The sequence below is a fragment of the Musca autumnalis genome, unplaced genomic scaffold (assembly GCF_047663935.1).
Source record: "Musca autumnalis isolate F117 unplaced genomic scaffold, ASM4766393v1 scaffold_1, whole genome shotgun sequence".
Taxonomy (NCBI): Eukaryota; Metazoa; Arthropoda; class Insecta; order Diptera; family Muscidae; genus Musca; species Musca autumnalis.
Window position 1 is genome coordinate 289,815,443 of NW_027411644.1, and position 27,271 is coordinate 289,842,713.

The 27,271-nt window shown below is 37.5% G+C and overlaps 2 protein-coding genes across 5 annotated transcripts in view; both read right to left on the reverse strand.

Annotated features, from left to right (window-relative positions):
• The window catches only part of LOC141389683 (octopamine receptor beta-3R-like), an 825,473-nt gene that overhangs the window by 321,827 nt on the left and 476,375 nt on the right, over positions 1–27,271 (reverse strand). The gene's annotated exons all lie outside the window — the stretch shown is intronic.
• Positions 1–27,271, reverse strand: part of LOC141392074 (octopamine receptor beta-3R-like) — a 557,224-nt gene that overhangs the window by 44,805 nt on the left and 485,148 nt on the right. Inside the window, exon 7 of the mRNA XM_073965033.1 lies at positions 4,070–4,270. Coding sequence (XP_073821134.1) covers positions 4,070–4,270 — 201 coding nt within the window. The remainder of the gene's footprint in view (positions 1–4,069; positions 4,271–27,271) is intronic.

Genomic DNA, 27,271 nt, shown 5'->3' on the forward strand with positions numbered 1-27,271 from the left:
GATTTTTTTCAACTTACTTTTCAACTTCTAGTGGCTATAGAATAACTCGTTATTCTAGTGGTCATAAAATAACTAGAAACTGAGTGCGACATGCCCTTGTAAAAATAATGGGGAAGAAAGGGGGTTTGCGAGTAGTTACGGCTGCCAAAAATCCCTTACAAAACCCATGATTTTGGGAGGACTTTTTTTGCTGGGTTAGAACATAAAGATCTAGTCCTTCTTCGATCGATTTTTTGAAAACATTGGGTTTTGCGGAAATGGTGGACTCCATGGTGGTGAAAAGCCAAAATTTCAATGTTTTGCTTAAAAAACTTATATTTGCTGGTCATAAAACGGACAATTTTTTTTAAAATAAAATCGAATCGATGAAGGACTAGCTTTTGATGTCCTTCATACAAAAACATGGACCTATGCTGACTGTTTTTGGTGGAGATGTTGTGTGACCACTGGGAACCTCAAATGTCGACTTACAAATACTTCGGTCGAAATTTGTAGCTAAAACTCAACTATCAAATTACAGGTAGTTCCGTGAAAAATTTTAGCTAAAATTCTCAAAATTGTAAAAATCGGGAGGTACCTTTATATGGGGGCTATACCAAAACATGGACCTATGTTGACAGTTTTAGGTGGAGATGTTTTGTGATACTAGGAACCTCAACTGTCAAATTACAGGTAGTTTGGTCAAAAATTGTAGCTAAAATCTTAAAATACCGAAAATCGGGAGGTACCGTTATATGGGAGCTATACCAAAACATGGACCTATGTTGACGGTTTTTAGTGGAGAAATTTTTTGACTACGGGTAGTTCGGTCAAAAAATTAAGCTAAAATGCCCAAAATACCGATATAGCCCATCTTTGAACTTCTCCTGCCTATGAAACAAGTAAAAGTATCAGTCGGCTTTGCCGACAGAGCTATACCCTCAGAATAAGTGAATTGGAACTTTCATCTAGGATTAAAGTTCAAAAGTTTTGCGGAGGAGGAAATGGACCGACATAGTGCATTACGGAAGTGGATCTTATTCTGAGATTCATATCTTTTCGATAGATATCGCGCCCACTACTCATTTCAGTGGGTTATCGTACACCTGTTGGACCAGTATGCCAGGAAGCATGGACTTGTCCACAGAAAACATAGATGGCTATAAACAGGACCACAAAAAACATCATCGGTATAAATTTACAAAGGATCTCCGAACAGATGTGGGAGGTATCTTAAGGAGAGGACCGATATGGACCATTTTAGAAGTTAAACTAAGTTTGGACATAATATGACGAAGGCCAAATTTTGGACCAATTCGGTTTATCAGTTCGAGAGTTATTGTGCACTTCAGCTACTACATATGATGCCATAGGGGGTTTTTTTACAACTTTCGGGCTCTTTTCCCAAGAAGTATGGACTTGCCACTGACAAAATTTTTACCGTTGTAATTGAGACAGCGATTGCAATTTGCTTCAACAGAAATCAAAGTTAGTCAAGAGCAGGTCTTAAAGTGAACTTATCCGAAATTTGGTGTGGGAGGTATCCGAATGAATGGGCAAATATAGTCCATATTCAAACCTGATCTATACCTGGTAGATATATTAGCATACGTAAAATATGGATAAAATCGGTCGTTCCCTTCAAGAGTTATCGTGCGCACAATTTTTCCGAACATCTTCGAATTTAAACTAAGTTTGGACAAAATATTATCAAGGCCAAATTTTGGATCGAATCGGCAGATCCGTTCGCCCTCCAACCACTACACACGGTGTCATAGGGGTTTTTGAACCTTTCAGGTTATTATCTCAGGAAGTATGGTTTTGTCCCTGATGAAACTTGTACCGCCGTTTGGTGGGTCGTGAATACAAGTTGCTACAACAAAAATAAAAACGATTCGAGAGCAGGTCCTAAACTGAACTTTTCTGAAATTTTGTGTGGGAGGTACCGGAAGGAGTGGACCATATTGGTCTGGTAGAATTTTCACGATGTGCAAAGTATGGACCAAATCGGTTACTCCCTTCAAGAGTTATCGTGCGTACAATTTTTCCGCACATTTTCGAACTTTTGTGGGGGAGGTACCGGAAGGAGTTGACGGATACCATCTTCGAACTTAAACTAAGTTTGGACAAAATATTACGAAAGCCAAATTTTGGACCAAATCGTAAAAAATATTTTTAAAAAATCCACGTTTAAAAAAATATTTTTAAATAAGCCACGTTTAAAAAAATATTTTTAAATAAGCCACGTTTAAAAAAATATTTTTAAATAAGCCACGTTTAATAAAAATAGTTTTAAAAAATCCACGTTTGAAAAAATATTTTTAAATAAGCCACGTTTAATACAAATAGTTTTAAAAAATCCACGTTTGAAAAAATATTAAAAAAATATATTTTTAAAAAAGCCACGTTTGAAAAAATATTAAAAAAAAATATATTTTTAAAAAAGCCACGTTTAATAAAAATAGTTTTAAAAATCCCCGTTTAATAAAAATAGTCCAAAAATCCACCTTTGAAAGAATATTTTTTAAAAATGCACGTTTGAAAGAATATTTTTTAAAAATGCACGTTTGAAAAAAATGTTTTTAAAAAATACACGTTTGAAAATTTTTTTTTTTTAAAAATCCACGTTTGAAAAATATATTTTTAAAAAATCCACGTTTGAAAAAATATATTTTTAAAAAAACCACGTTTGAAAAAATATATTTTTAAAAAATCCAAGTTTGAAAAAACATGTTTTAAAAAATCCACGCTTAAAAAAATAGTTTTAAAAAATCAAGGTTGGAAAAAATATTTTTAAAAAATCCACGTTTGAAAAAAAATATATCTAAAACATTCACGTTTGAAAAAAATATTTTTAAAAAATCCACGTTTGAAGAAAAATATTTTTAAAAAAATCCACGTTTGAAAAAAATATTTTCAAAAAATTCCCGTTTGAACAAAATAAAATTTTAAAAAATCCACGTTTGAAAAAAATATTTTCAAAAAATCCACCTTTGAAAAAACACTTTAGAAACAAATATTTAAAAAAATCCACGTTTGAAAAAAATATTTAAAAAAATCCACGTTTGAAAAAAATATTTTTTAGAAATCCACGTTTGAAAAATATATTTTTAAAAAATTCACGTTTGAAATTTTTTTATCCATGTTTGAAAAAAATATTTTTAAAAAATCCAACTTTGAAAAAAATATTTTTAAAAAATCCAACTTTGAAAAAAAATATCTTTAAAAATCCGTTTGAAAAAAATTTTAAAAAATCCACGTTTCAAAAAAAAATCTTTAAAAATCCGTTTGAAAAAAATTTTAAAAAATCCACGTTTGAAAAAAATTTTAAAAAATCCACGTTTGAAAAAAATATTTTTAAAAAATCCACGTGTGAAAAAAATATTTTTAAAAAATGCACTTTTGAAAAAATATTTTTTAAAAATCCACTTTGGAAAAAATTATTTAAAATATCCACGCTTTTGCCAAATTTTTAACAGAATTGGGTGGTAACTATTGGTATTTAAGGACTTTTGAATGTTTTAGATATATTTTGTTGAATTTATTTAGTGTTTTAGATATATTTTCTATTTATAAAGCCCCCATTTTGGAGGATTAAAATTCAGTTACGTACAGAAATGGTTTTGAGTTGACTATTTGGAGAACCTTTTATATTTGACCCTCATGCATCTGCTGTTGTGTTTTAGAATATATTAAAATTTGAGGTTTGCCTCAGTGTGGGGTATAACAAATTCGGAGATTTTCAGCTTTTTTACTTCATTTAAATGCTTGTAAATAAAATTAGAAATTCCATTTGACACCTTAAGAACAAAACCTTTCGTGTCATAATTTAATATTAAATTTTTCGATATAATTGCTTTTTGACTTTATAATTTTAGTTTTTTTAACGTTTTTTTAACCTTTAACCTTCTACCCACCAACGAACTGTTTCTCTTCAGGACAAACACTGTATAAATTTGTAACAACATCAAATATCTGTATCATTGTGTATGAGTGTCCGTATTTATATTTACATTATAAGTAAACGAATTGCCTGTTGCTCTTGTAACTGATAAAAAATAAAAATAAGAAAAAAAAATACAAAACTCACCTGTCCACAGAGATGCAACACAAATGCAAAATACTGGCTGTCGAAAAGTAAACATCCAGACTGTTGTAAACATTACACATGAATGGACCGAACATCCATTTACCACCGGACAGTTCCACAGATGCATTAAATGTCATTGCACACAGAGCGACCAGCATATCCGCCATGGCCAGTGACACAACAAAGTAATTTGTTATGACCCTAGAAAAACGTAAAGCAGAAAAGATAAACAAATGGAGATGACATAAAGGTATGTAAAGAAAATAAATAAACAGAATTGATAACTTTGATATGCAGATGATGATGACGACAACAACGCATCTTGACAATGTAAACAAGAAGGTAGAAAAAAATATTTATTTCCAATTCTTTTTGTATTTTGTTCCTTTTACTTTATTTAAAATATCCTGCTGGGACAATGAAACCTGAAATAAATTGAAGTGAAAGGTGCCGAGAAATGTGACATGTTGGGTAAAGGTATGACAAATGGAATTTTTTTTGCGGACAATGTTACTTTTTTGTTACCAAGCGGGAGAAGTGAAGGTGGATATTTATTTTTTATGGAAAAACTTTAAATTTTATTGCATTGTTTATGTCCTGAAAAATGTCTTTAAAAATTAAAAATTTGAACATTCTTGAAGAAATTGTTTTTCTTACTAAGTTTATAAACTTCTCTAAAATACGGAATTAAGTTTTGATTTTAGAAAAAATGTTTATAAATAATTTGCTCTGCTCCAGAACCTGCAAGAATATACTATTTTTTAATTTTTACAGATTTATAAAGAAAAAATGGTAAAAAGTTTTGAAAATAGTAGACTTTAGCAACGTTCTTATGGGTGAACGCGCGGCACATGTTAACTCACTACCTTGAACGGGTGTTAAAGGTAGTTAGCTAACATGTGCCGCGAGTTCACCCATAAGAACGTTAAAAACTTGGGTTTGGGCGCAGGGTTAGTAACCCTCCCCTAGAAAAAGCAGCCTACAATGAAAAAACGAAAGAAAAGAAAAACAAATCCATCAAAAGTTGACGACCCCCGCAAACGTTTTAAGAGCCATGATCTGCGAATCTGCACCTGGAATGTTCGCACTCTTTATAGAGAAGATGCAGTTTACGCATTGGCAGATGTACCTGAAAAGTACAAGGCCGACATTACTGCCATAGAGGAAATACGTTGGAACGGGAAAGGCGTCACAACATCACCTAAATGTGACGCACTGTATTATAGCTGCCATGACACAAAGCATGAGGTTGGTTGCGGATTTGTAGATTGTCGGAGATTAAAACATCTGGTCTCCAGCTTTACCCCAGTGAATAAAAGACTAGCTGTAATTCGATTAAAAGCAAAATTCTTCAACATCAGCTTTATGTGCGTTCATGCTCCCACTGAAGGCTAGGACGAACAGACCAAAGATATATTTTACGAGCGCTTAGAAGAAACATATGATCGTTGCCCTGCCCATGACATTAAAATTATTCTAGGCGATTTTAATGCCAAAATTGGAAAGGAGAATATCTTTGGCCCAACAGTCGGGAAATTGAGTCTCCACAGTGAAACATCTGACAATGGTATGAGGCTTATAAACTTTGCAGCTGCAAAAACATGGTGGTTAGCAGTACCAGATTTAAGCATTTCGATATTCATAAGGGCACCTGGCTGTCACCAGATCAAAGAACAAGAAATTAAATTGATCACGTTGTGATAGATGGAAGACATGCATCAAGCGTGTTGGATGTTCGATCGTTCCGTGCGTTGACTCGCACCACTACCTTGTTGCAGCAAAGGTACATACCAGATTAAACGTAGTAAACAAAGTGCGAACAGACACAACACGGAAGTTGGACATTGGTAAGCTGCAATCACAACAGATAGCCACAGCATATTCCACTCAACTGGCCCAATTGCTTATACAAAGCACTCCTCGTCCCGATAACATATCAGGACAATGGCAAAACATTGCCCACTCCATGCAAACAGCCGCAAAATCAGTAGTTGGATACCAGAGACCTTCACGTTTAAAAAAAATATTTTTAAAAAATCCACGTTTAAAAAAATATTTTTAAAAAATCCACGTTTAAAAAAATATTTTTAAAAAATCCACGTTTGAAAAAAATATTTTTAAAAAAATACACGTTTGAAAAAAGTATTTTTAAAAAATCCACGTTTTAAATTTGTTTTTTTTTTTTTTAAATCCACGTTTTAAGAAAATTGTTTAAAAATCCAAGTTTGAAAAAAATATTTTTATAAAATCCACGTTTGAAAAAATATTTTAAAAAAATCCACGTTTGAAAAAAATATTTTTAAAAAATACAAGTTTGAAAAAAATATTTTTAAAAAATACACGTCTGGAAAAAATATTTTTTAAAAAATCCACGTCTGGAAAAAATATTTTTAAAAAATACACGTCTGGAAAAAATATTTTTTAAAAAATCCACGTTTGAAAAAAATATTTTTAAAAAATCCACGTTTGAAAAAAATATTTTTATAAAATCCACGTTTAAAAAAAATATTTTTAAAAAATCCACGTTTGAAAAAAATATTTTTATAAAATCCACGTTTGAAAAACATATTTCTATAAAATCCACGTTTAAAAAAAAAAAATTTAAAAAATGCACGTTTGAAAAAAATATTTTTAAAAAATCCACGTTTGAAAAAATTTTTTTTAAAAAATCCACGTTTGAAAAAAATATCTTTAAAAATTCACGTTTGAAGAAAATATTTTTAAAAAATCCACGTTTGAAACAAATATTTTTAAAAAAATCCACGTTTGAAACAAATATTTTTAAAAAATCCACGATTGAAAAAATATTTTTAAAAAATCCACGTTTGAAAAAAATATTTTTAAAAAATCCAAGTTTGAAAAAAATATTTTTAAAAAATCCAAGTTTGAAAAAAATATTTTTAAAAAATCCACGTTTGAAAAAATATTTTTAAAAAATCCATGTTTGAAAAAATTATTTTTAAAAAATCCACGTTTGAAAAAACTATTTTAAAAAAATCCACGTTTGAAAAAAAAAATTATAAAATCCACGGTTGAAAAACTATTTTTAAAAAATCCACGGTTGAAAAACTATTTTAAAAAAATCCACGTTTCAAAAATATTTTAAAAATTCCACGTGTGAAAAAATATTTTAAAAAATCCACGTTTGAACAAATATATTTTTAAAAAATACGCGTTTGAAAAAATTGTTTTTAAAAAATCCACGCTTTTGCCAGATTTTTAACAGAATTGTTATTTATGGACTTTTACATGTTTTAGATATATTTTCTATTTATAAAGCCCTCGTTTTGGAGGATTAAAATTCAGTTTCTTACAGAAATGGCCACAACATATTCCACTCAACTGGCCCAACTGCTTATACAAAACACTCCTCGTCCCGATAACATATCAGGACAATGGCAAAACATTGCCCACTCCATGCAAACAGCCGCAAAATCAGTACTTGGATACCAGAGACCTCCGCCAAGGGATCCATGGTATGACCAGGAGTGTCGTGGTGCTACCGAAGAAAACGCGTAGCGCACGGGAGAGATATCGGGAGAAAAGGAGAGAAGAGAAACGTCTTTTCCGCAAGAAAAAGAGAGAAATGGAAAAGCGGGAGTGTGAAAAAATCGAGATGTACAGGAGCCAGAATGAAGTCCGAAAGTTCTACCAAAGAGTGAAACATCAAACAGATGGCTTTGGTACAGGCACATCCACCTGTAGAGACCAGCAACCTAATTTGGTAATTGATACAAATAGTGTGCTAAGGATATGGAAAGAGCATTTTTCCAAACTGTTGATATCCAATAGTAGCGAAGTCGACGAAGATACCACAGTCCCAATCCCAGAAGATGGTATTGAATGTATACCGCCCAGCCAAGATGAGGTAAAGACAGCAATAAATCGGCTGAAGATTAATAAGGCAGCAGGAGCTGATGGCCTACCAGCCGAGCTGCTTAAAAAAGAGGCGACACGCTGATAAGGTGTATGCATCAGCTAGTTAGCTCCATCTGGCAGAAAGAACGCGTACCCGACTATTGGAACCTGAGCATTCTGTGTCCCGTTCATAAGAAAGGACATAAGACTTTATGCTCCAATTATAGGGGCATAAGTCTTCTCCCTATCGCCTTCAAGATAGTGTCAGAGATATTGTGCGAACGACTAAAGCCCATGGTCAACGAAATAATTGGACCATACCAATGCGGCTTTAGACCTGACAAGTCCACCATTGACCAGATATTTACCCTGGAGAAGATCCAAGAGATGCAGATCGACACCTACCACCTTTTTGTCGATTTTAAATAGAGTTGGGCAATCTAGTTCCCGGAGCGGATCGATCCTTCTAGTTCCTTTTCCCAAAAGGAACTAGTTCCTTAATATAGTTAGATAGCTCCAAATATTTCCGAGACCGATATAGTTCTACGAATCTTTCTCTTTCATCGTTTTTTTTCGTTCCAAATAGTTCCGGGACCGAAAAAGTTTAATGAACCGACAAGTTTTCATGGTTTGGTGGATGCTGCGAAAAAACAGCAACGACGAAAGATCGACGTAGGCTTTAAATTGAAGGAACGAGAAGCACGAAAGGAGCTATATGAACTAAAGGAACTGTATAAACGCAAGAACTGGATATAGTTCCAATAGTTCCTTGTCCGGAATAGTTTCTTGGAACTAGTTCGTTCCGGAACTACACAACTCTAATTTTAAAGAAGCCTTCGACAGCTCACTACGTTCAAAAGTATTCCAGGCCATGTCCGAATTTGCTATCCCTGCAAAGCTCATTCGTCTTTGTAAAATGACTCTAACTGACACAAGATCTTCAGTTAAAATAGGAAAGAAGCTCTCCGAAGAGTTTTGTACCAAAAGAGGTTTCAGGCAAGGAGACAGCCTTACGTGTGATCTTTTCAACATCCTGCTAGAAAAGGTTATACGAGAAGCAAACGTCAAATGAAGGTCGAAGGAGAATCTGCTAAAGTGGGTCTGGCGGTAAACGGCGAGAAGACCAAGCTGATGGTGTCGACGCGCAATGCGTCCATTGAGATCGGACCAACTGTTGAAGTTGGTTCCTATAATTTTGAGGTAGTAAAAGACTTCGTATATCTCGGCACCGCCGTAAACACAACAAACGACATCAGTTGTGAAATAAAAAGAAGAATTGTATTGGCCAACAGATGCTACTTTGGCTTAAGTAAGCTCTTTAAAAACAAAGTCACAACTCGTCAAACAAAAATAACGCTTTACAAAACACTGATACTACCCGTGCTGATGTATGGTTCCGAAGCCTGGGTACTTGCTCAAGCAGATAAGGCAGTGCTTGGTGTGTTTGAGAGGAAAATTCTTCGAAAGATCTACGGACCGATCTGCCTTGACGGTGAATATCGACGTCGTATGAACCACGAGCTGTATCTGCTATACAACGACATGAATATAGTTAAACGTATCGAGATGCAGCGATTGCGTTGGCTAGGCCATATCATAAGAATGAGCGATGATGATCCCGCTAAAAAGGCGTATAAATTCGAGCCACATGGCGGTGCACGCAGAATTGGCAGGCCAAAGAATAGATGGCGCAAACAAGGGGATGAAGAGATGACAAGGCGCGGTATTCCAAATAATGAGTTTGGTTGCGGATTTGTAGTTGGTCGGAGATTAAAACATCTGGTCTCCAGCTTCACCCCAGTGAGTGAAAGACTCGCTGTAATTCGATTAAAAGCAAAATTCTTCAATCTTCAATCAGCTTTATTTGCGCTCATGCTCTCACTGAAGACAAGGACGAACAGACCAAAGATATATTTTACGAGCGCGTAGAAGAAACTTATGACCGTTGCCCTGCCCATGACATTAAAATTATACTAGGCGATTTTAATGCCAAAATTGGAAAGGAGAATATCTTTGGCCCAACAGTCGGGAAATTCAGTCTCCACAGTGAAGCATCTGACAATGGTATGAGGCCGATAGACTTTGCAGCTGCAAAACAGAAATCGTGATGCACGAAACAGAGAGAATTGGAGATCTTTTCTTAGTTCGGTCTATGGAACAAATGTTCTGTAATGGGCCTGCAAAGTAAGAAAGTAGAAGTATTTGCTCTTGTAATTTTATGTTTTAATTTAACGTTTTTTATATTTTTTGAATATTTCCTGGAAAGAGTAGATTTACTTCATCTTATTCTTTTCCTTTTATGAACAACATAATGACAGTTTTCTTCTAATCGTAGAATTCATAAAAAAAATATTCCAGCTGAGCACCACTCTGTGCTTTCATTTTCGACACAAAGGGAAAAAGGATCGAAGCAAATGAATAGCCATGTAAGAAAAAAACCGCGTGCTATGATGGGTCACTGTCACCATAAAAACAAAGTTAACAAGGAAATTCACAGATAACTGTAAAACGCCAATGTAATGTCAATAACTAACAGTTTATAGGTTATGTTACATTATGATGATGATGGTAGTTCTGCTGTTCTTTGCAATTTCCCGTTTTTTTGCTTTTACTGCACAATGAAGTTGACACACTTCAGTGGTTATTACATTTTATGCTTTTTCCTCAGTATGTTATCCAATGAAAGCGTATGGTTGTGTCTATCATTATTGTCTACGAGCAAATCCAATTGTCGAGAACATAAATATAACCGTCTTTTTTTTTGCAAATGAACACTTGGCTTTCAACATCTACTCAAATTGTATTTTACGAGCGACTTCTATGGTCATTTAGGAATAACAATGGTATTCTTATTTAATATTGGGAGTCAGTAAAAACTTTTGTGTGAGATATAAGAATGGAAATAATGTTTGAGATTATGGAATGCTAACATTTTATGAGGTGTCTCTAAGAGTGTATTGAAAATAATCACATGATGGATGGGATAGTAGTGAAGCTGCTGTAGGTGGTATAATTGTCTGGGATTTAAGCAAGACATAGATTTTTATACCCTCAGCATTTATGCTAACGAGGGTATATGGTAATATTCAAAAAAGTTTTTCAATCGTTGAAGTTGAGGTTCACCATTTAATAAGTCGCGAATTTTTCTTATAATAGTGGGTGGATGTTTTTCGAATAGTAAGATGCAACTGATGGCACACTTTGGCCGCTGAATGAAACATGGGAAAATCCGTGCATATTGATAGACATGGACTCCCTGTATCCGAAAAGTACATGTACCTCAACCGATTTAAACCAATTCGCGAATTATTCGGTTTTTAACTTCTATGTTTTTTCTTTGATTGTAATTTCATTATTACTCTCTACTTCTTATTTCTATTGCTTATAACAGAAAGCAAATATACTTTCTCGATGACTAATTACTTTTCTTGTAGAATTTTAAACAAAATACTTCAGGATTTGTATGGAAATTTAGCGAAATAATAGAATAACTCCCAACATTTATTTTTCAAATTTTTCGTATTTAACCAAAAATATATTTTTGAAATAATTTCCAACAATAAGTTTCCGTTCTTTGTTGTTGCTGTAATATGCAAGTTGTAAACGCAATCTTTATAATTTTGGTCTCACATGTCTACGCGATGTCTAGATTCTGTACGTATTTTTAAATTATTTTTTTTAGAGATTTTTTGGACCCTGATTTAGAATAAATAAAATTTATTCCAAGATTTCTTCAATATTTTTTGATTTTCCGCGAAAATAAAAATAAATTTAGCAACTATTTTAGCATCTGCGGATAGATATCAAACGCTGCTAACAATTCATATATACATGTTCTTATTACAACACAATAGGAATTTTTAAATATTTTTTCTTTACAAGAGAGTAAAACCGCACATAACTTTTGAGTGCAGCATCCAATTTTGTGAACGCGAACAGATTTGAAACCACGATTTTTTTCGTAACCCATGTACCAAAAATGGCGTATGTGCTCGCCAAAAAAGTTTTTAATTTTTTTTCTATGTAATTGTAAAGGAAATTTGAAATTTACCATATACACTTTCATACGGGCAAAATGTGCCTCATCGAAATAATGGTTTTAGACCCCAAGTATGTATGGACGAAATGTGTTTCAGACAATTTGGAGTTGATTTAGCCATGTCCGTCTGTCTGTCTGTCTGGATGGACGGTGCGCACGATAACTGTCGAACGGAGCAACCGATTCGATCCAAAGTTTGGCTTTCGTGATGTTTTGTCCAAACTTAGTTTAAGTTCGAAGATGGGCTATATCGGTCCACTCCTTCCGGTACCTCCCCCACAAAAGTTCGAAAATGTTCGGAAAATTTGTGCGCACGATAACTCTTGAAGGGTGTAACACTTTGTACATCGTGAAAGTTCTACCAGACTTAGATGAAGTTTAAATATGGACTCAATCGGTCCACTCCTTCGGGTACCTCCCACACAAAATTTCGGAAAAGTTCAGTTTAGGAGCTGCTCTCGAATCGCTTTGATTTTTGTTGTAACAACTTGTATTCGCTGTCGCCCATACGCGGTACAAGTTTTATAAGGGGCAAGTCCATACTTCCTGAGAAAAAAGCCTGAAAGGTGCAAAAAAACCCTTATGACAACGTGTGTAGTGGTTGGAGCGCAAGATACATCTCGAACGGATCTGCCAATTCGGTCCAAAATTTGGCCTTCGTAATATTTTGTTCAAACATAGTTTAAGTTTGAAGATAAACCATGTCGGCCCACTCCTTCAGGTACCTCCCTCACAAAAATTCAAAAAACTTCGGAAAAATATGCGCACGATAACTCTTGAAGGGAGTGACTGATGTAATCCATACTCTGCACATCCTAATATATCAATCACATATATATCAGGTTCGAATATGGGTTATATTTATCCACTCCTTTCGGTACCTCCCACACAAAATTTCGGATAAGTTCACTTTAAGACCTGCTCTCGAATCACTTTGAATTTTGTTGAAGCGATTTGCATTCGCTACCTCCATTACAACGGTAAAAGTTTTTTCAGGGGCAGGTCCATATTTCTTGGGAAAACGTCCCGAAAGGTGAAAAAAGCCCTATGTCACCATATGTGGCTCTCGAACTGTTCTACCGATTTGGTGCAACATTTGGTCTTCGTCATATTTTATCCAAACTTAGTTTCAGGGGGCAACTTCCGGTACTTCTCCCCAATATTTAAAAAAATGTCACTAAAATGTTAGGACGATATCACTTGAATGATGCAACCAATTTGGTCCAAACTTTGGATCTCCTAATATTTTGTCAAAATTTAGTTTAACTTCTAAAATGGCCCATATCGGTCCTCCCTAAGGGTACCTCCCCCACAAAAGTTCAACATTTGTGTTAATTCCTAATCCACATTTTTGTCGGCAAGTTCAAATGTTGAAAACGAGCCACAAAATTCTGAAGAGACGCTGAATACATTCTATCTGTCCGTAGATGAAAGTTTCAATTCACATTGGCTGAGGGTATACCTCTGTCGGCAAAGCCGACTGACACTTTTTTACATGTTTGGATTCAATAATCTTATTATATAAAAGAGCTAAGTGATAAGTGAGTGAGTGACAGATTATCGCCCAGACGAAACGGCTCAAGCTAGAAGCTTGAAATTATAAGTGTGGGTTGCTGTTGGTGTGTAGGGGTGAGATGAGGCTGGGTTTTTGGAAATTCGAACTGGAAGGGTACGTAAAGTACTAAAAGCTACTAAATATGGTACCCTTTGTATTAGGGACACGGAAAGGCCACGCTTTGCATCGTATCACTTTGCGTTGTTTTCGAAGTTGCGTCGTTGCTTAGTTAATACCGATTTTCACTATGCGTCGTTCGACTTTCGATGATGCGTTGTTTTAAGTTTGAGTGTCTAAATTTGTATACCCTCGACCATTGTATGGAGGGTATATTAAGTTTGTTTTTTATGTTTATAACAAATTGTAATAATCATTTGCGACCCTATAGAATATATATATTCTTGATCAGGGTAAAATTCTAAGTTGATTTGGCCTTATCCGTCTTCCGAATGATTTGAGATAGAGGGCTGAAATTTTGTATAGCCGCCCGATTTCAGGTATTTTTACCTTTTTATACCCTCCACCATAGGATGGGGGTATATTGAGTTTGTCACTCCGTTTGTAACTACTCGAAATAGTCATTGTAGACCCCACAAGCTATATATATTCTTGATCAGCGTGCAATTTTACATCGATATAGCCATGTCCGTCCGTCTGTGGAAATCACTCTAGCGTCCGAACGCATTGACGTAGGTGGATGACATTTTGAGAAAATCTATTATATGTACGTAAGACTTTTGGTATTGAAAGCGGGCTATGTAGGTCCACGCTTTCGTATAGCCCTCATACAAAATGACGCGTGACGCGTCGTCATTTTAAGGATTTTTTTAGATATTTGTCCCATTTTACCACCGAATTGGTTGTAATTTGGTATTTTGTGTCTCCAGGGGCCAAAAAACATTCCTACCAAAGTTGGTTTGTATAGTTCCACGTTTTGGTATAGCCCCCATATAACGCCCCATATAAAGTACGCGTCAGTTTAATATATTTTGGATGTATTAGTCTCATTTGACAACAGAATCGGTTGTAACTTTGTATTTTGTGTTTCCAGAGGCTAAGAAACATTTCTACCATAAAATGTTTATATAGGTCCACGTTTTGATATAGCCCCCATAGGACGATATCCTCTTTATCACACCAAGATGGCTGAAATGTGGTATTTAGTCTTTGTTTGGGGTATAAAACTTTCCCCCAGAAATTTATAGGTATAGGTCCACGCCATCATATAGCCCCATAGAACGGTACCTTCCGATTTTCGGTATTTTGAAGGTTGTGGCCACATTAATCCACCGAAATGGAGGTGGGTATAAAAAATGGTGGAGGGTATAAAAAGTTCGGCCCGACCGAACTTAACGCTTTTCCTACTTGTTTCAGCTAAATTTTCCGACCGAATTTGAAATTTAGTGTTCCCAGCGGTGTAGAATCTTTTCCACCAAAAATTATAAACATAGGTCCACTTTTATTGTAGCCCTCATACAACGGCACCGCACGATTTCAGGTATTTTGACTGTTTTAGCTAAAATTGTGGGCATAACGAAAAATAGTGTTCTTTACCTTGGAACCTATCTCCGAACTTTAGATGATTTTCCAAAGAAAATCTTAATTCGCTTTGCGTCGTTTCACTTTGCTTACTTACTTAGCTGGTCCATTACAGAACATTTGTTCTATAGACCGAACTAAGAAAAGATCTCCATTTCTCTCTGTCTATTGCTTCTCATTATGGAATACCGCGCCTTGTCATCTCTTCATCCACTTGTTTGCGCCATCTATTCTTTGGCCTGCCAATTCTGCGTGCACCGCCAAGCGGCTCATTTTTATACGCCTTTTTAGAGGGTTCATCATCGCTGATTCTTATGATATAGCCTAGCCAACGCAATCGTTGCATCTCAATACGTTTGTATAGCAGATACAGATCGTGGTTCATACGACGTCGATATTCACCGTCAACGCATATTGGTCCGTAGATATTTCGAAGAATTTTTCTCTCACACACCAAGCACTGTCTTATTTGCTTGCGCAAGTACCCAGGCTTCGGAACCATACATCAGCACGGGTAGTATCAGTGTTTTGTAAAGCGTTATTTTTGTTTGACGAGATGTGGCTTTGTTGTTAAAGTGCTTACTTAAACCAAAGTAGCATCTGTCAATTACAATACAATTCTTCTTTTTTATTTCACAACTGATGTCGCTTGTTGTGTTTACGGCGGTGTCGAGGTATACGAAGTCTTTTACTACCTCAAAATTATAGCAACCAATTTCAGCAGTTGGTCCGATCTCAATGGACGCATTGCGCGTCGACACCATCAGATTGGTCTTCTCGCCGTTTACCGCCAGACCCACTTTAGCAGATTCTCCTTCGACCTTCATAAAGGTATCGGTTACTTCTTTTACTGATCGTCCCATGATGTCTATATCATCAGCATAAGCAAGTAACATGTGGCTATTGGTGTAGATTGTGCCACTTCTTTTGGCGTTTGCCTCTCGAATAACCTTTTCCAGCAGGATGTTGAAGAGATCACACGAGAGGCTGTCTCCTTGCCTGAAACCTCTTTTGGTACAAAATTCTTCGGAGAGGTTCTTTCCTATTTTAACTGAGGATCTCGGGTCAGTTAAAGTCATTTTACAAAGCCGGATGAGCTTTGCGGGAATACCAAATTCAGACATGGCCTGGAATACCTTTGAACGTAGTGGGCTGTCGAAGTCTCCTTTATAATCGACAAAAAGATGGTAGGTGTCGATCTGCATCTCTTGGGTCTTCTCCAGGATTTGCCGCAGGGTAAATATCTGGTTGGGTGACGTAGGGGATGGAAGATACCAAGGAACGGTCCTGACCGGTTTTAACATGGCAAAGCCCAGGATTTATCTTGGTCCCTCTTTCATCCCAAGTGGACACTGACCTCCCCGTGGTGTCACCTGGGGAACTGCCTTTAACACCCGTTAAAGGTAGTGAGCTAACATGTGCCGCGCGTTCACCCATAAGAACGTTAAAAACTTGGGTTTGGGCGTCGGGTTAGTAACCCTCCCCTAGAAAAAACAGCCTACTATGAAAAAACGAAAGAAAAGAAAAACAAACCCCTCTAAAGTTGACGAACCCCGCAAACGTTTTAAGGACCATGATCTGCGAATCTGCACCTGGAATGTTCGCACTCTTTATAGAGAAGGTGCAGTCTTCGCATTGGCAGACGTACTTGAAAAGTACAAGACCGATATTACTGCCATACAGGAAATACGATGGATTGGGAAAGGCGTCACAACAACACCTAAAGGTGACGCACTGTATTATAGCTGCCATGACGTAAAGCATGAGTTTGGTTGTGGATTCGTAGTTAGTCGGAGACTAAAACATCTTGTATCCAGCTTCACTCCAGTGAATGAAAGACTTGCTGCAATTCGAATAAAAGCTAAATTCTTCAACATCAGCTTTATTTGCGCTCATGCTCCCACTGAAGAAAAGGACGAACAGACCAAAGATATATTTTACGAGTGCTTAGAAGAAACATATGACCGTTGCCCTGCCCATGACATTAAAATCATTCTAGGCGATTTTAATGCCAAAATTGGAAAGGAGAATATCTTTGGCCCAACAGTCGGGAAATTCAGTCTCCACAGTGAAACATCTGACAATGGTATGAGACTGATAGACTTTGCAGCTGCAAAAAACATGGTAGTTAGCAGTACCAGATTTAATCATCTCGATATTCATAAGGGCACCTGGCTGTCTCCAGATCAGAAAACAAGAAACCAAATTGATCATGTTGTGATAGATGGAAGACATTCATCGAGCGTGTTGGATGTACGATCGTTCCGAGGCGCAAACATTGATTCGGACCACTACCTTGTTGCAGCAAAGGTACGCACCCGCTTAAACGTAGCAAACAAAGTACGAGCAGACACAACACGAAAGTTAGACATCGGTAAGCTGCAATCACAACAGATAGCCACAGCATATTCCACTCAACTAGCCCAATTGCTTAATCAAAGCCCTCCTCATCCCGATAACATATCAGCGCAATGGCAAAGCATTGCCCACTCCATGCAAACAGCCGCAAAATCCATACTTGGATACCAGAGACCTCCACCAAGGAATCCATGGTATGATGAGGAGTGTCGTGCTGCCACCGAAGAGAAAAATGCGGCATATAAGGCTACTTTACAATCCGTAGCAACGCGTAGCGCACGAGAGAGATACAGGGAGAAAAGGAAAGAGGAGAAACGTCTTTTCCGCAGGAAAAAGAGAGAGATGGAAAAGCGGGAGTGTGAAAAAATCGAGATGTACAGGAGCCAGAATGAAGTCCGAAAATTCTACCAAAGAGTCAAGCATCAAACTGATGGCTTTGGTACAGGCACATCCTCCTGTAGAGACCAGCAAGGTAATTTGGTAACTGATACAGATAGTATACTCAGGATATGGAAAGAACATTTTTCAAATCTGTTGGTATCCAATAGCAGCGAAGAAGACGAAGATACCACAGTCCCAATCCCAGAAGATGGTATTGAATGTATACTGCCCAGCCAAGATGAGGTAAAGACAGCAATAAATCGGCTGAAGAATAATAAGGCAGCAGGGGCCGATGGCTTACCAGCCGAGCTGTTCAAAACCGGAGGCGACACGCTGATAAGGTGTATTCATCAGCTAGTTAGCACCATCTGGCAGGAAGAACGAGTACCCGACGATTGGAACCTGAGTATCCTGTGCCCCGTCCACAAGAAGGGAGATAAGACTGTATGCTCTAACTATAGGGGCATAAGTCTACTCCCTATTGCCTACAAGATCGTGTCAGGGATATTGTGCGAACGACTAAAGCCAATGGTCAACGAGATTATTGGACCATACCAATGCGGCTTTAGACCTGGCAAGTCCACCATTGACCAGATATTTACCCTGCGGCAAATCCTGGAGAAGACCCAAGAGATGCAGATCGACACCTACCACCTTTTTGTCGATTATAAAGCAGCCTTCGACAGTCCGCTGCGCTCAAAGGTATTCCAAGCCATGTCTGAATTTGGTATTCCCGCAAAGCTCATCCGGCTTTGTAAAATGACTTTAACTGACACGAGGTCCTCAGTTAAAATAGGAAAGAACCTCTCCGAAGAGTTTGGTACCAAAAGAGGTTTCAGACAAGGAGACAGCCTTTCGTGTGACCTCTTCAACATCCTGCTAGAAAAGGTTATACGAGAGGCAAACGTCAAAAGAAGTGGCACAATCTACACCAATAGTCACATGTTACTTGCTTATGCTGATGATATAGACATCATGGGTCGATCAGTAAAAGAAGTAACTGATACCTTTATAAAGGTCGAAGGAGAATCTGCTAAAGTGGGTCTGGCGGTAAACGGTGAGAAGACCAAGTTGATGGTGTCGACGCGCAATGCGTCCATTGAGCTCGGACCGACTGTGGAAGTTGGTTCCTATAATATTGAGGTAGTAAAAGACTTCGTCTACCTCGGCACCTCCGTCAACACAACAAACGACATCAGTTGTGAAATAAAAAGAAGAATTGTATTGGCCAACAGATGCTACTTTGGATTAAGTAAGCAGTTTAAAAACAAAGCCACATCTCGTCAAACAAAAATAACGCTCTACAAAACACTGATACTACCCGTGCTGATGTATGGCTCCGAAGCCTGGGTACTTGCGCAAGCAGACATGGCAGTGCTTGGTGTGTTTGAGAGAAAAATTCTTCGAAAGATCTACGGACCAATCTGCGTTGACGGTGAATATCGACGTCGCATGAACCACGAGCTGTATCTGCTATACAACGACATGAATATTGTTAAACGTATCGAGATGCAGCGATTGCGTTGGCTAGGCCATATCATAAGAATGAGCGATGATGAACCCGCTAAAAAGGCGTATGAATACATGCCACATGGCGGTGCACGCAGAATTGGCAGGCCAAGGAATAGATGGCGCAAACAAGTGGATGTTGAGATGAAAAGGCGCGGTATTCCAGAGAGCAAAGCAACAAATAGAGAGGAATGGAGATCTCTTCTTAGTTCGGCCTATAGAACAAATGTTCTGTAATGGGCCAGCTAAGTAAGTAAGTAAGTAAATATCTGGTCAATGGTGGACTTGCCAGGTCAAAAGGCGCATTGGTATGGCCCAATTATCTCGTTGACCATAGGCTTTAGTCGTTCGCACAATATCCCTGACACGATCTTGTAAGCGATAAGGAGTATACTTATGCCCCTATAGTTAGAGCATACAGTCTTATGTCCTTTCTGATGGACGGGGCACAGTATACTCAGGTGCCAATAGTCGAGTACTCGTTCTTCCTGACAGATGGTGCTAATTAGCTGATGAATACACCTTATCAGCGTGTCGCCTCCGGTTTTGAACAGCTCGGCTGGTAAGCCATCGGCTCCTGCTGCCTTATTATTCTTCAGCCGGTTTATTGCTGTCTTTACATCATTTTGGCTGGACGGTATACATTCAATACCATCTTCTGAGATTTGATCTGTGGTATCTTCGCCGTCTTCGCTGGATACTAACAGGTTGAAAAATGTTCTTTCCATATCCTGAGCTCACTATCTGCATCAGTTACCAAATTACCTTGCTGAACTCTACAGGAGGAGGTGCCTGTACCAAAGCCATCAGTTTGATGCTTCACTCTTTGGTAGAATTTTCGGACTTCATTCTGACCCCTGTACATCTCGATTTTTTCACATTCCCGCTTTTCCATCTCTCTCTCTCTTTTTCCTGCGAAAAAGACGTTTCTTCTCTCCTTTTTTCCCGATATCTCTCTCGTACGCTATGCGTTGCTACGGATTGTAAAGTAGCCCTATATGCCGCATTTTCCTCTTCGGTAGCAGCACGACACTCCTGGTCATACCATGGATTCCTTGTTGGAGGTCTCTGGTATCCAAGTATGGATTGTGCTGCTGTTTGCATGGAGTGGGCAATGCTTTGCCATTATTCTGATATGTTATCGGGACCAGGAGTGTGTAACGTGGTTTTCTCGTCGGCTGGGGTAACTTCAGTCGCGTCCAGGGTCTCCATAAGGACCCACTAAACCTTACGAAATTAAAAGACTAGTATTCTCCCTTTCCTGGGGGCTAAATCGGGGATTTATTGATTAAATACTAATTTACAATCTACTGGTGTTTAAATGCGATAAGAATGAATTCAATGGGTATATATTTGAATTAATAGTTTGCGTAAGTATTATGCAGACTCGCTGGGGTTTGGCAGTTGAGGAGCTCGTGTTGTATTAGCGGGTTATTCTTCGGGGAAAATGGTGTTGTTTGTGTTCGGGTGTGAATGATGTATTCGGTGTTCGGCTGCAGATGATCGGGAAGACGATGTATTCGGTTTTCGGCTGCAGATGATCGGAAGATGGTGAATTCGGTGTTCGGCTGCAGATGATCGGGAAGACGATGTATTCGGTTTTCGGCTGCAGATGATCGGGAGACGATAAATTCGGTGTTCGGCTGCTGATGATCAGGAAGACGATGTATTTGGTGATCATCTGCAGATTATCGGGAATACGATGTATTCGGTTTTCGGCTGCAGATGATCGGGAGACGATGAATTCGGTGTTCGGCTGCAGATGATCAGGAAGACGATGCATTTGGTGTTCGGCTGCAGATGATCGGGAATACGATATGTTCGGCTGTTGATGTTCGGGAACACGGCTTCGGTTGTTGATGCTCGGGTATCGGTGTTCGGGAAGACGATATGTACGGCGTTCGGATATTGACGCCATAAATTCGTCGCTCGGGTTTTAGTCTAGGATTACGGTCTAGTTTCTACAGTCTACTACTATTACTCAAACAGTGGAACAGATGACCCGAAGGCCCTGTAGAACTGAAAAACCCGAAGGTCCAGTGCCGAATAGAACAGATGACTCGGAAGCCCTGTAGAGCTGAAAAACCCGAAGGTCCAGTGCCGAATGGAACAGATGACCCGAAGGCCCTGTAGAACTGAAAACCCGAAGGTCCAGTGCCGAATTCAACAGATGACCCGAAGGCCCTGTAGAACTGAAAAACCCGAAGGTCCAGTGCCGAATAGAACAGATGTCTCGGAAGCCCTGTAGAACTGAAAAACCCAAAGTTCAGTGCCGAATGGAACAGATGACCCGAAGGCCCTGTAGAACTGAAAAACCCGAAGGTCCAGTGCCGAATGGAACAGATGACCCGAAGGCCCTGAAGAACTGAAAAACCCGAAGGTCCAGTGCAATTTATTAGCTACCACAATTTAATGGGTAGCTTCCAAAAAGTATTCCCAACTCGGTAACACCAAGGTGTACGTTGGCGGATTTAGAACAATATTTAGTTCCAACCCGTGTAGCTAACTCCCTGCAGTAGCCAGCTCGCCATTTGCCTCCAAAACTGAAATACTTTAATAACTATGAGTATGAAGCGAATGAGAATTATTCGCCCTAAGTATAAATTACGATGGTTGCAAAAATACACTGGAGTTAAATTTAGCAGTGTGTGCAAGTGTTGTCGAAGCGATGTATGTAGAGGCGTTTCTTGGTAATAGTTGTTGTATTATGTACGTGAACATATTGTCACGTTACAAGTGCTTTGATTAAGCAGTTGGGACAGTTGAGTGGAAGATGCTGTGGCTATCTGTTGTGATTGCAGCTTACCGATGTCCAACTTCCGTGTTGTGTCTGTTCGCACTTTGTTTGCTACGTTTAATCTGGTACGTACATTTGCTGCAACAATGTAGTGGTCCGAGTCTATGTTTGCATCTCGGAACGATCGTACATCCAACACGATTGATGCATGTCTTCCATCTATCACAACGTGATCAATTTTATTTATTGTTCTTTGATCTGGCGAGAGCCAGGTGCCCTTATGAATATCGAGATGCTTAAATCTGGTACTGCTAACTACCATGTTTCTTGCAGCTGCAAAGTCTATCAGCCTCATACCATTGTCAGATGTTTCACTGTGGAGACTGAATTTCCCGACTGTTGGGCCAAAGATATTCTCCTTTCCAATTTTTGCATTAAAATCGCCTAGTATAATTTTAATGTCGCGGGCACGGCAACGGTCATATGTTTCTTCTAAGCGCTCATAAAATATATCTTTGGTCTGTTCGTCCTTGTCTTCAGTGGGAGCATGAGCGCAAATAAAGCTGATTTTGAAGAATATTGCTTTTATTCGAATAGTAGCAAGTCTTTCATTCACGGGTGTTAAGCTGGAGACCAGGTGTTTTAACCTCCGACCAACTACAAATCCGCAACCAAACTCATGCTTTGTGTCATGGCAGCTATAATACAGTGCGTCACCTTTAGGTGTTGTTGTGACGCCTTTCCCGTTCCATCGTATTTCCAGTATTGCAGTAATGTCGGCCTTGTACTTTTCAAGTACATCTGACAATGCGTAAACTGCACCTTCTCTATAAAGTGAGCAAACATTCCAGGTGCAGATTCGCAGATCATGATCCTTAAAACATTTGCGGGGGTCGTCAAAGTTAGAGCGATTTGTTTTTCTTTTTTTTTCATAGTAGGCTGCTTTATCTAGGGTAGGGATACTAACCCGGCGCCCAAACCCAAATTTTTAACGTTCTTATGGGTGAACGCGCGGCACATGTTAGCTCACTACCTTTAACGGGTGTTAAAGGCAGCTCCTCAGGGGACACCACTGGGAGGTCAGTGTCCACTTGAGATGAGAGAGGAACCAAGATAAATCCTGGACTTTGCCATGTTAAAGCCGGTCAGGACCGTGCCGTATCTCTCATCCCCTACGTCGTTTCACTTTGAGTCGTGTTTTTTGGAACGTATCAACGACGCAAAGCGAGGTCTTGGTGTACTTATGTTTACGAGAAGTACTAAATTTGATACAAATTGGTTTTGGTTGAACGGATAGTGCTGGAAACCTGAAATTTTGAATTAAGGTTACTGCTGGAGTACAGTATTGAAGCAGTTTTGAAAATTCGTACTTATGGGTACGAAATGTTCTAATTGGCACTATATTTGATACATTTTGGATTTGGGAGGACGGATAGAGCTGGAAACCTGAAATTTGGAATTAAGATTACTGTTGAAGTGTAGGTTTGAGATATGTGGGTAGTTTTAGAAATTCGTACACATATGAACGAAAAGTGCTAAATGGTACTAAATTTGGTACAATTTGGATTTAGGTGAACGGATAGAGCTGGAATCCTGAAATTTGGAAATAAGATTGCTGTTGGAGTACAATATTGAGGCAGTTTTGGAAATTTGTACATATGGGTAGAAAAAGTACTAAATGGTACTAAATTTGGTACAATTTGGATTTGGGTGAACGGAAAGAGCTGCAAACCTGAAATTTGAAATTTTAAATTAAGATTACTGTTGGAGTACAGGATTGAGCCACTTTTGGAAATTCTTAATTATGGGTACGAAAAGTACTTAATGGTACTAAATTTGGTACATTTTGGATTTTGGATGATAGAGTTGGGAAACTGAAATTTGGAATTAAGATTACTGTTAAAGTGTAGGTTTGAGATATTTGTGTAGTTTGGAAATTCGGAAAATGTATGTACGAAAAGTACTAAATGGTGTTGAATTTTTTACAACTTGGCTTTGGATGAACGGATAGAGCTGGAATCCTGAAATTTGGGATTGAGATTATTGATGGAGGGTAGAATTGAGGTAGTTGTAGGATTTTCTTTTGGAGTACAGGATTGAGGCAGCTTTGGAAATTCGTACTTATGGGTACGAAAGGTATAAATGGTACTAAATTTGGTAAAATTTGGATTTCGGTTAACGGATAGAACTGGAATCCTGAAATTTGCAATTGAAATTACTGATGGAGGGTAGGATTGAGATAGTTTTGAAAATTCGTACTTATGGATACGAAAAGTTCCAATTGGTACTAAATTTCGTACAATGGGATTTCGGTGAACGTATAGAGCTGCAATACGTTGAGGTAGTTTTGGAAATTCGTACTTATGGATAGGAAAAGTACCAAAATTTCTTACAATGGGGATTTGGGTGAACGAATAGAGCTAAAATCCTGAAATTTGGAATTTATATTACTGTTGGATTGTAGGATTAAAGCAGTTTCGGAAATTCGCACTTATGGGTACGAAAAATACTAAATGGTACTAAATTTGGTACAATGGGTATTTGGGGGAACTGATAGAGCTGGAATCCTGAAATTTGGAATTGAGATTACTGTTGAAGTGTAGTATTGAGGTAGTTTTGGAAATTCGTATTAATTGGAACGAAAGGTACTAAATAGTACTTAATTTGGTACACTTTTGATTTGGGCAGAGGGATAGAGCTGAAATCATGAAATTTGGAATTAGTATTGAGAATGATTTGGAAATTCTTACTTATGGGTACGGAAAGTACTTAACAGTACTAAATTTCGTACAATTTGGGTAAACGTATAGAGCTGGAATCATGACAGTTGGAATTAAGATTTCTACGAGGGCGGTTCGGAAACTTCATAGCCTATCAATGAAAGAGAATAGTTAGTTTTTCAAAAATATTTTTATTTTTCAATATAATCTGCTGAAACTTCAATACACTTAGTCCAACGCTTTTCTAGCAATTCTATCCCTTGATTAAAATAGTTTTCCTCAAGGTCTTCAAATTAGTGGTTTACAACTGTAATTGCATCTTCATGTGAGGTAAAACGCTTGCCAACAAGGAATTTTTTTAGATTTGGGAACAGGTAAAAGTCACTGTTAGCTAAATCAGGAGAATAAGGTGGGTGGTCAAGCAACTCGTACTTTAATTCGTTGATTTTAGCCATTGTTAAAACACTCTTGTGCGCTGGTGCGTTGTCTTGATGAAAAATTATTTTTTTGTGTTGTAAGCCAGGACGTTTTTCTCGAATTTGTACATATAATTGATCCAACAGGTTGCAATAGTACTCTGAATTTATTGTTTTACCCTTTTGCAGATAGTCAATCAATAAAATACCTTTGAAGTCCCAAAAAACCGTTGCCATAACCTTATCAGCCGATTGAATTGTTTTTTCCTTCTTTGGGGCACTTCCTCCAGCTTCAGTCCATTGTTTGGATTGTTCTTTTGTCTCTGGAGTATAGTGGTGGATCCATGTCTCATCAACAGTTATGAAACGACGCTTAAAATCCATTTTATTTCGCTTAAAACGATCCAAACAAGCTTGAGAAATGTTCATTCTTATGCGTTTTTGATCGACTGTTAACAAATGCGGCACCCATCTTGCAGAAAGCTTTTTCATCGGTAGTTCTTCATGCAAAATTAAATGGACTCGATCATTTGAGATGCCCATGATATTAGCAATTTCACGCACTTTTATTCGTCGATCATTTAATACCATATCATGCACTTTGGCTACAATTTCTGTTGTTGTTGCTGTTTTTGGACGTCCACTACGTGGTTCATCTTCAATGCTTGTACGACCACGTTTAAATTCAGCAACCCAATTTTTCACTGTTGCATATGAAGGAGCACTTTCACCTAACACATTCACCATATCATTATGAATTTCTTGTCCCGATAAACCTTTTTTATGTAAATATTTAATGACAGCACGCATTTCTAATTTTTCCATTGTAAAAAATTGCGGATGCGTCTTTTTTGAACACCTGTTTCTACATGAAGGAGTTGCCAGATCGAAACAAAATTTAGCATGTGTTCATAACAGAGATGGAAGTTTCCAAAACACTTAACTTTTTTTCTGTTTATACCGCGCTTTTTGTGCTAGGCTAAGAAGTTTCCGAACTGCCCTCGTATTGGAGTGTAGGATTGGGGAAGTTTTTCAAAATCATACTTGTGGATTCAGAAAGTACTAAATGGTCCTAAATTTGGAACTTTGAATTTAAGCGAAGAGCTGGAATCCTGAAATTTGCAATTGAGATTACTGTGGGAGTATAGAATTGAGGTAATTTTGAAAATTCTCACTTATGTTTTCGATAAGTACTAAATTTTGTAAATTTTGGATTTGGGTGAACGGTTAAGCGGGAATTTTGAAATATTAGGAGGAGGTTTCTGAAATTCTTACTAATGTCTTTACGTGTCAAATAAAGTAATTGCTTTAGGGGGAACTAATAGAGATGGAAATAAGAATTGCGGTGCGTATAAGGTGATATAAGAAGGTACATGTTTGGGTTTATTTTTTACAAGAATGTTTTACCTTCTGAGGATACATTTATTTGTTTTTGTTTAATATCCTTTCCGCATACGAAGTAGCGGGCAATTTGCTAGTATTTTATATTTTATATGTTATATTTTATATTTATGTTTTATATTTTATATTTTACATTTTATATATTTTCTATAACGTGTTATATTTTGTACTAATGCCGTTCCTTTATTAGATTTCCTATCACAGCAATTTAAATAGAAATTACTAAACGTTCTATTTTTAGTAAATGACATATGATTTAATTTAATCTTTCTCATCTCCTTCATTCGTTATTCGAATAAATGACATGATAAATTATCTGTTTATCTTCTTCTTTTGTATCGTCTGTAATAACAGCAAGTCAAATCATAAATTGTGAGTCAATGTAACTAAAGTCAAATAGAAAACTGTTGCATTTCTGTAATTTAATCTAAATTTATATCCTCTCTATATTGACAGTTATATCCTGTTGTATACTTTTACATTTGTATATATTTATTTAGCAGTGCACAGCACATGGTACATCCAGTTACTCTAGTAGTTATTGAGACGGTCTTCTTACTTTTCTTACTTCAATCGTAATCTTCTTCTTGCACTTTCTTAATGCATTTTAATATTCCATTTGCTCTTTTCTTTTCCATGTTTGTACACATACATACATATATACGAATAGTAAAGGTTCTTGTGTTGCG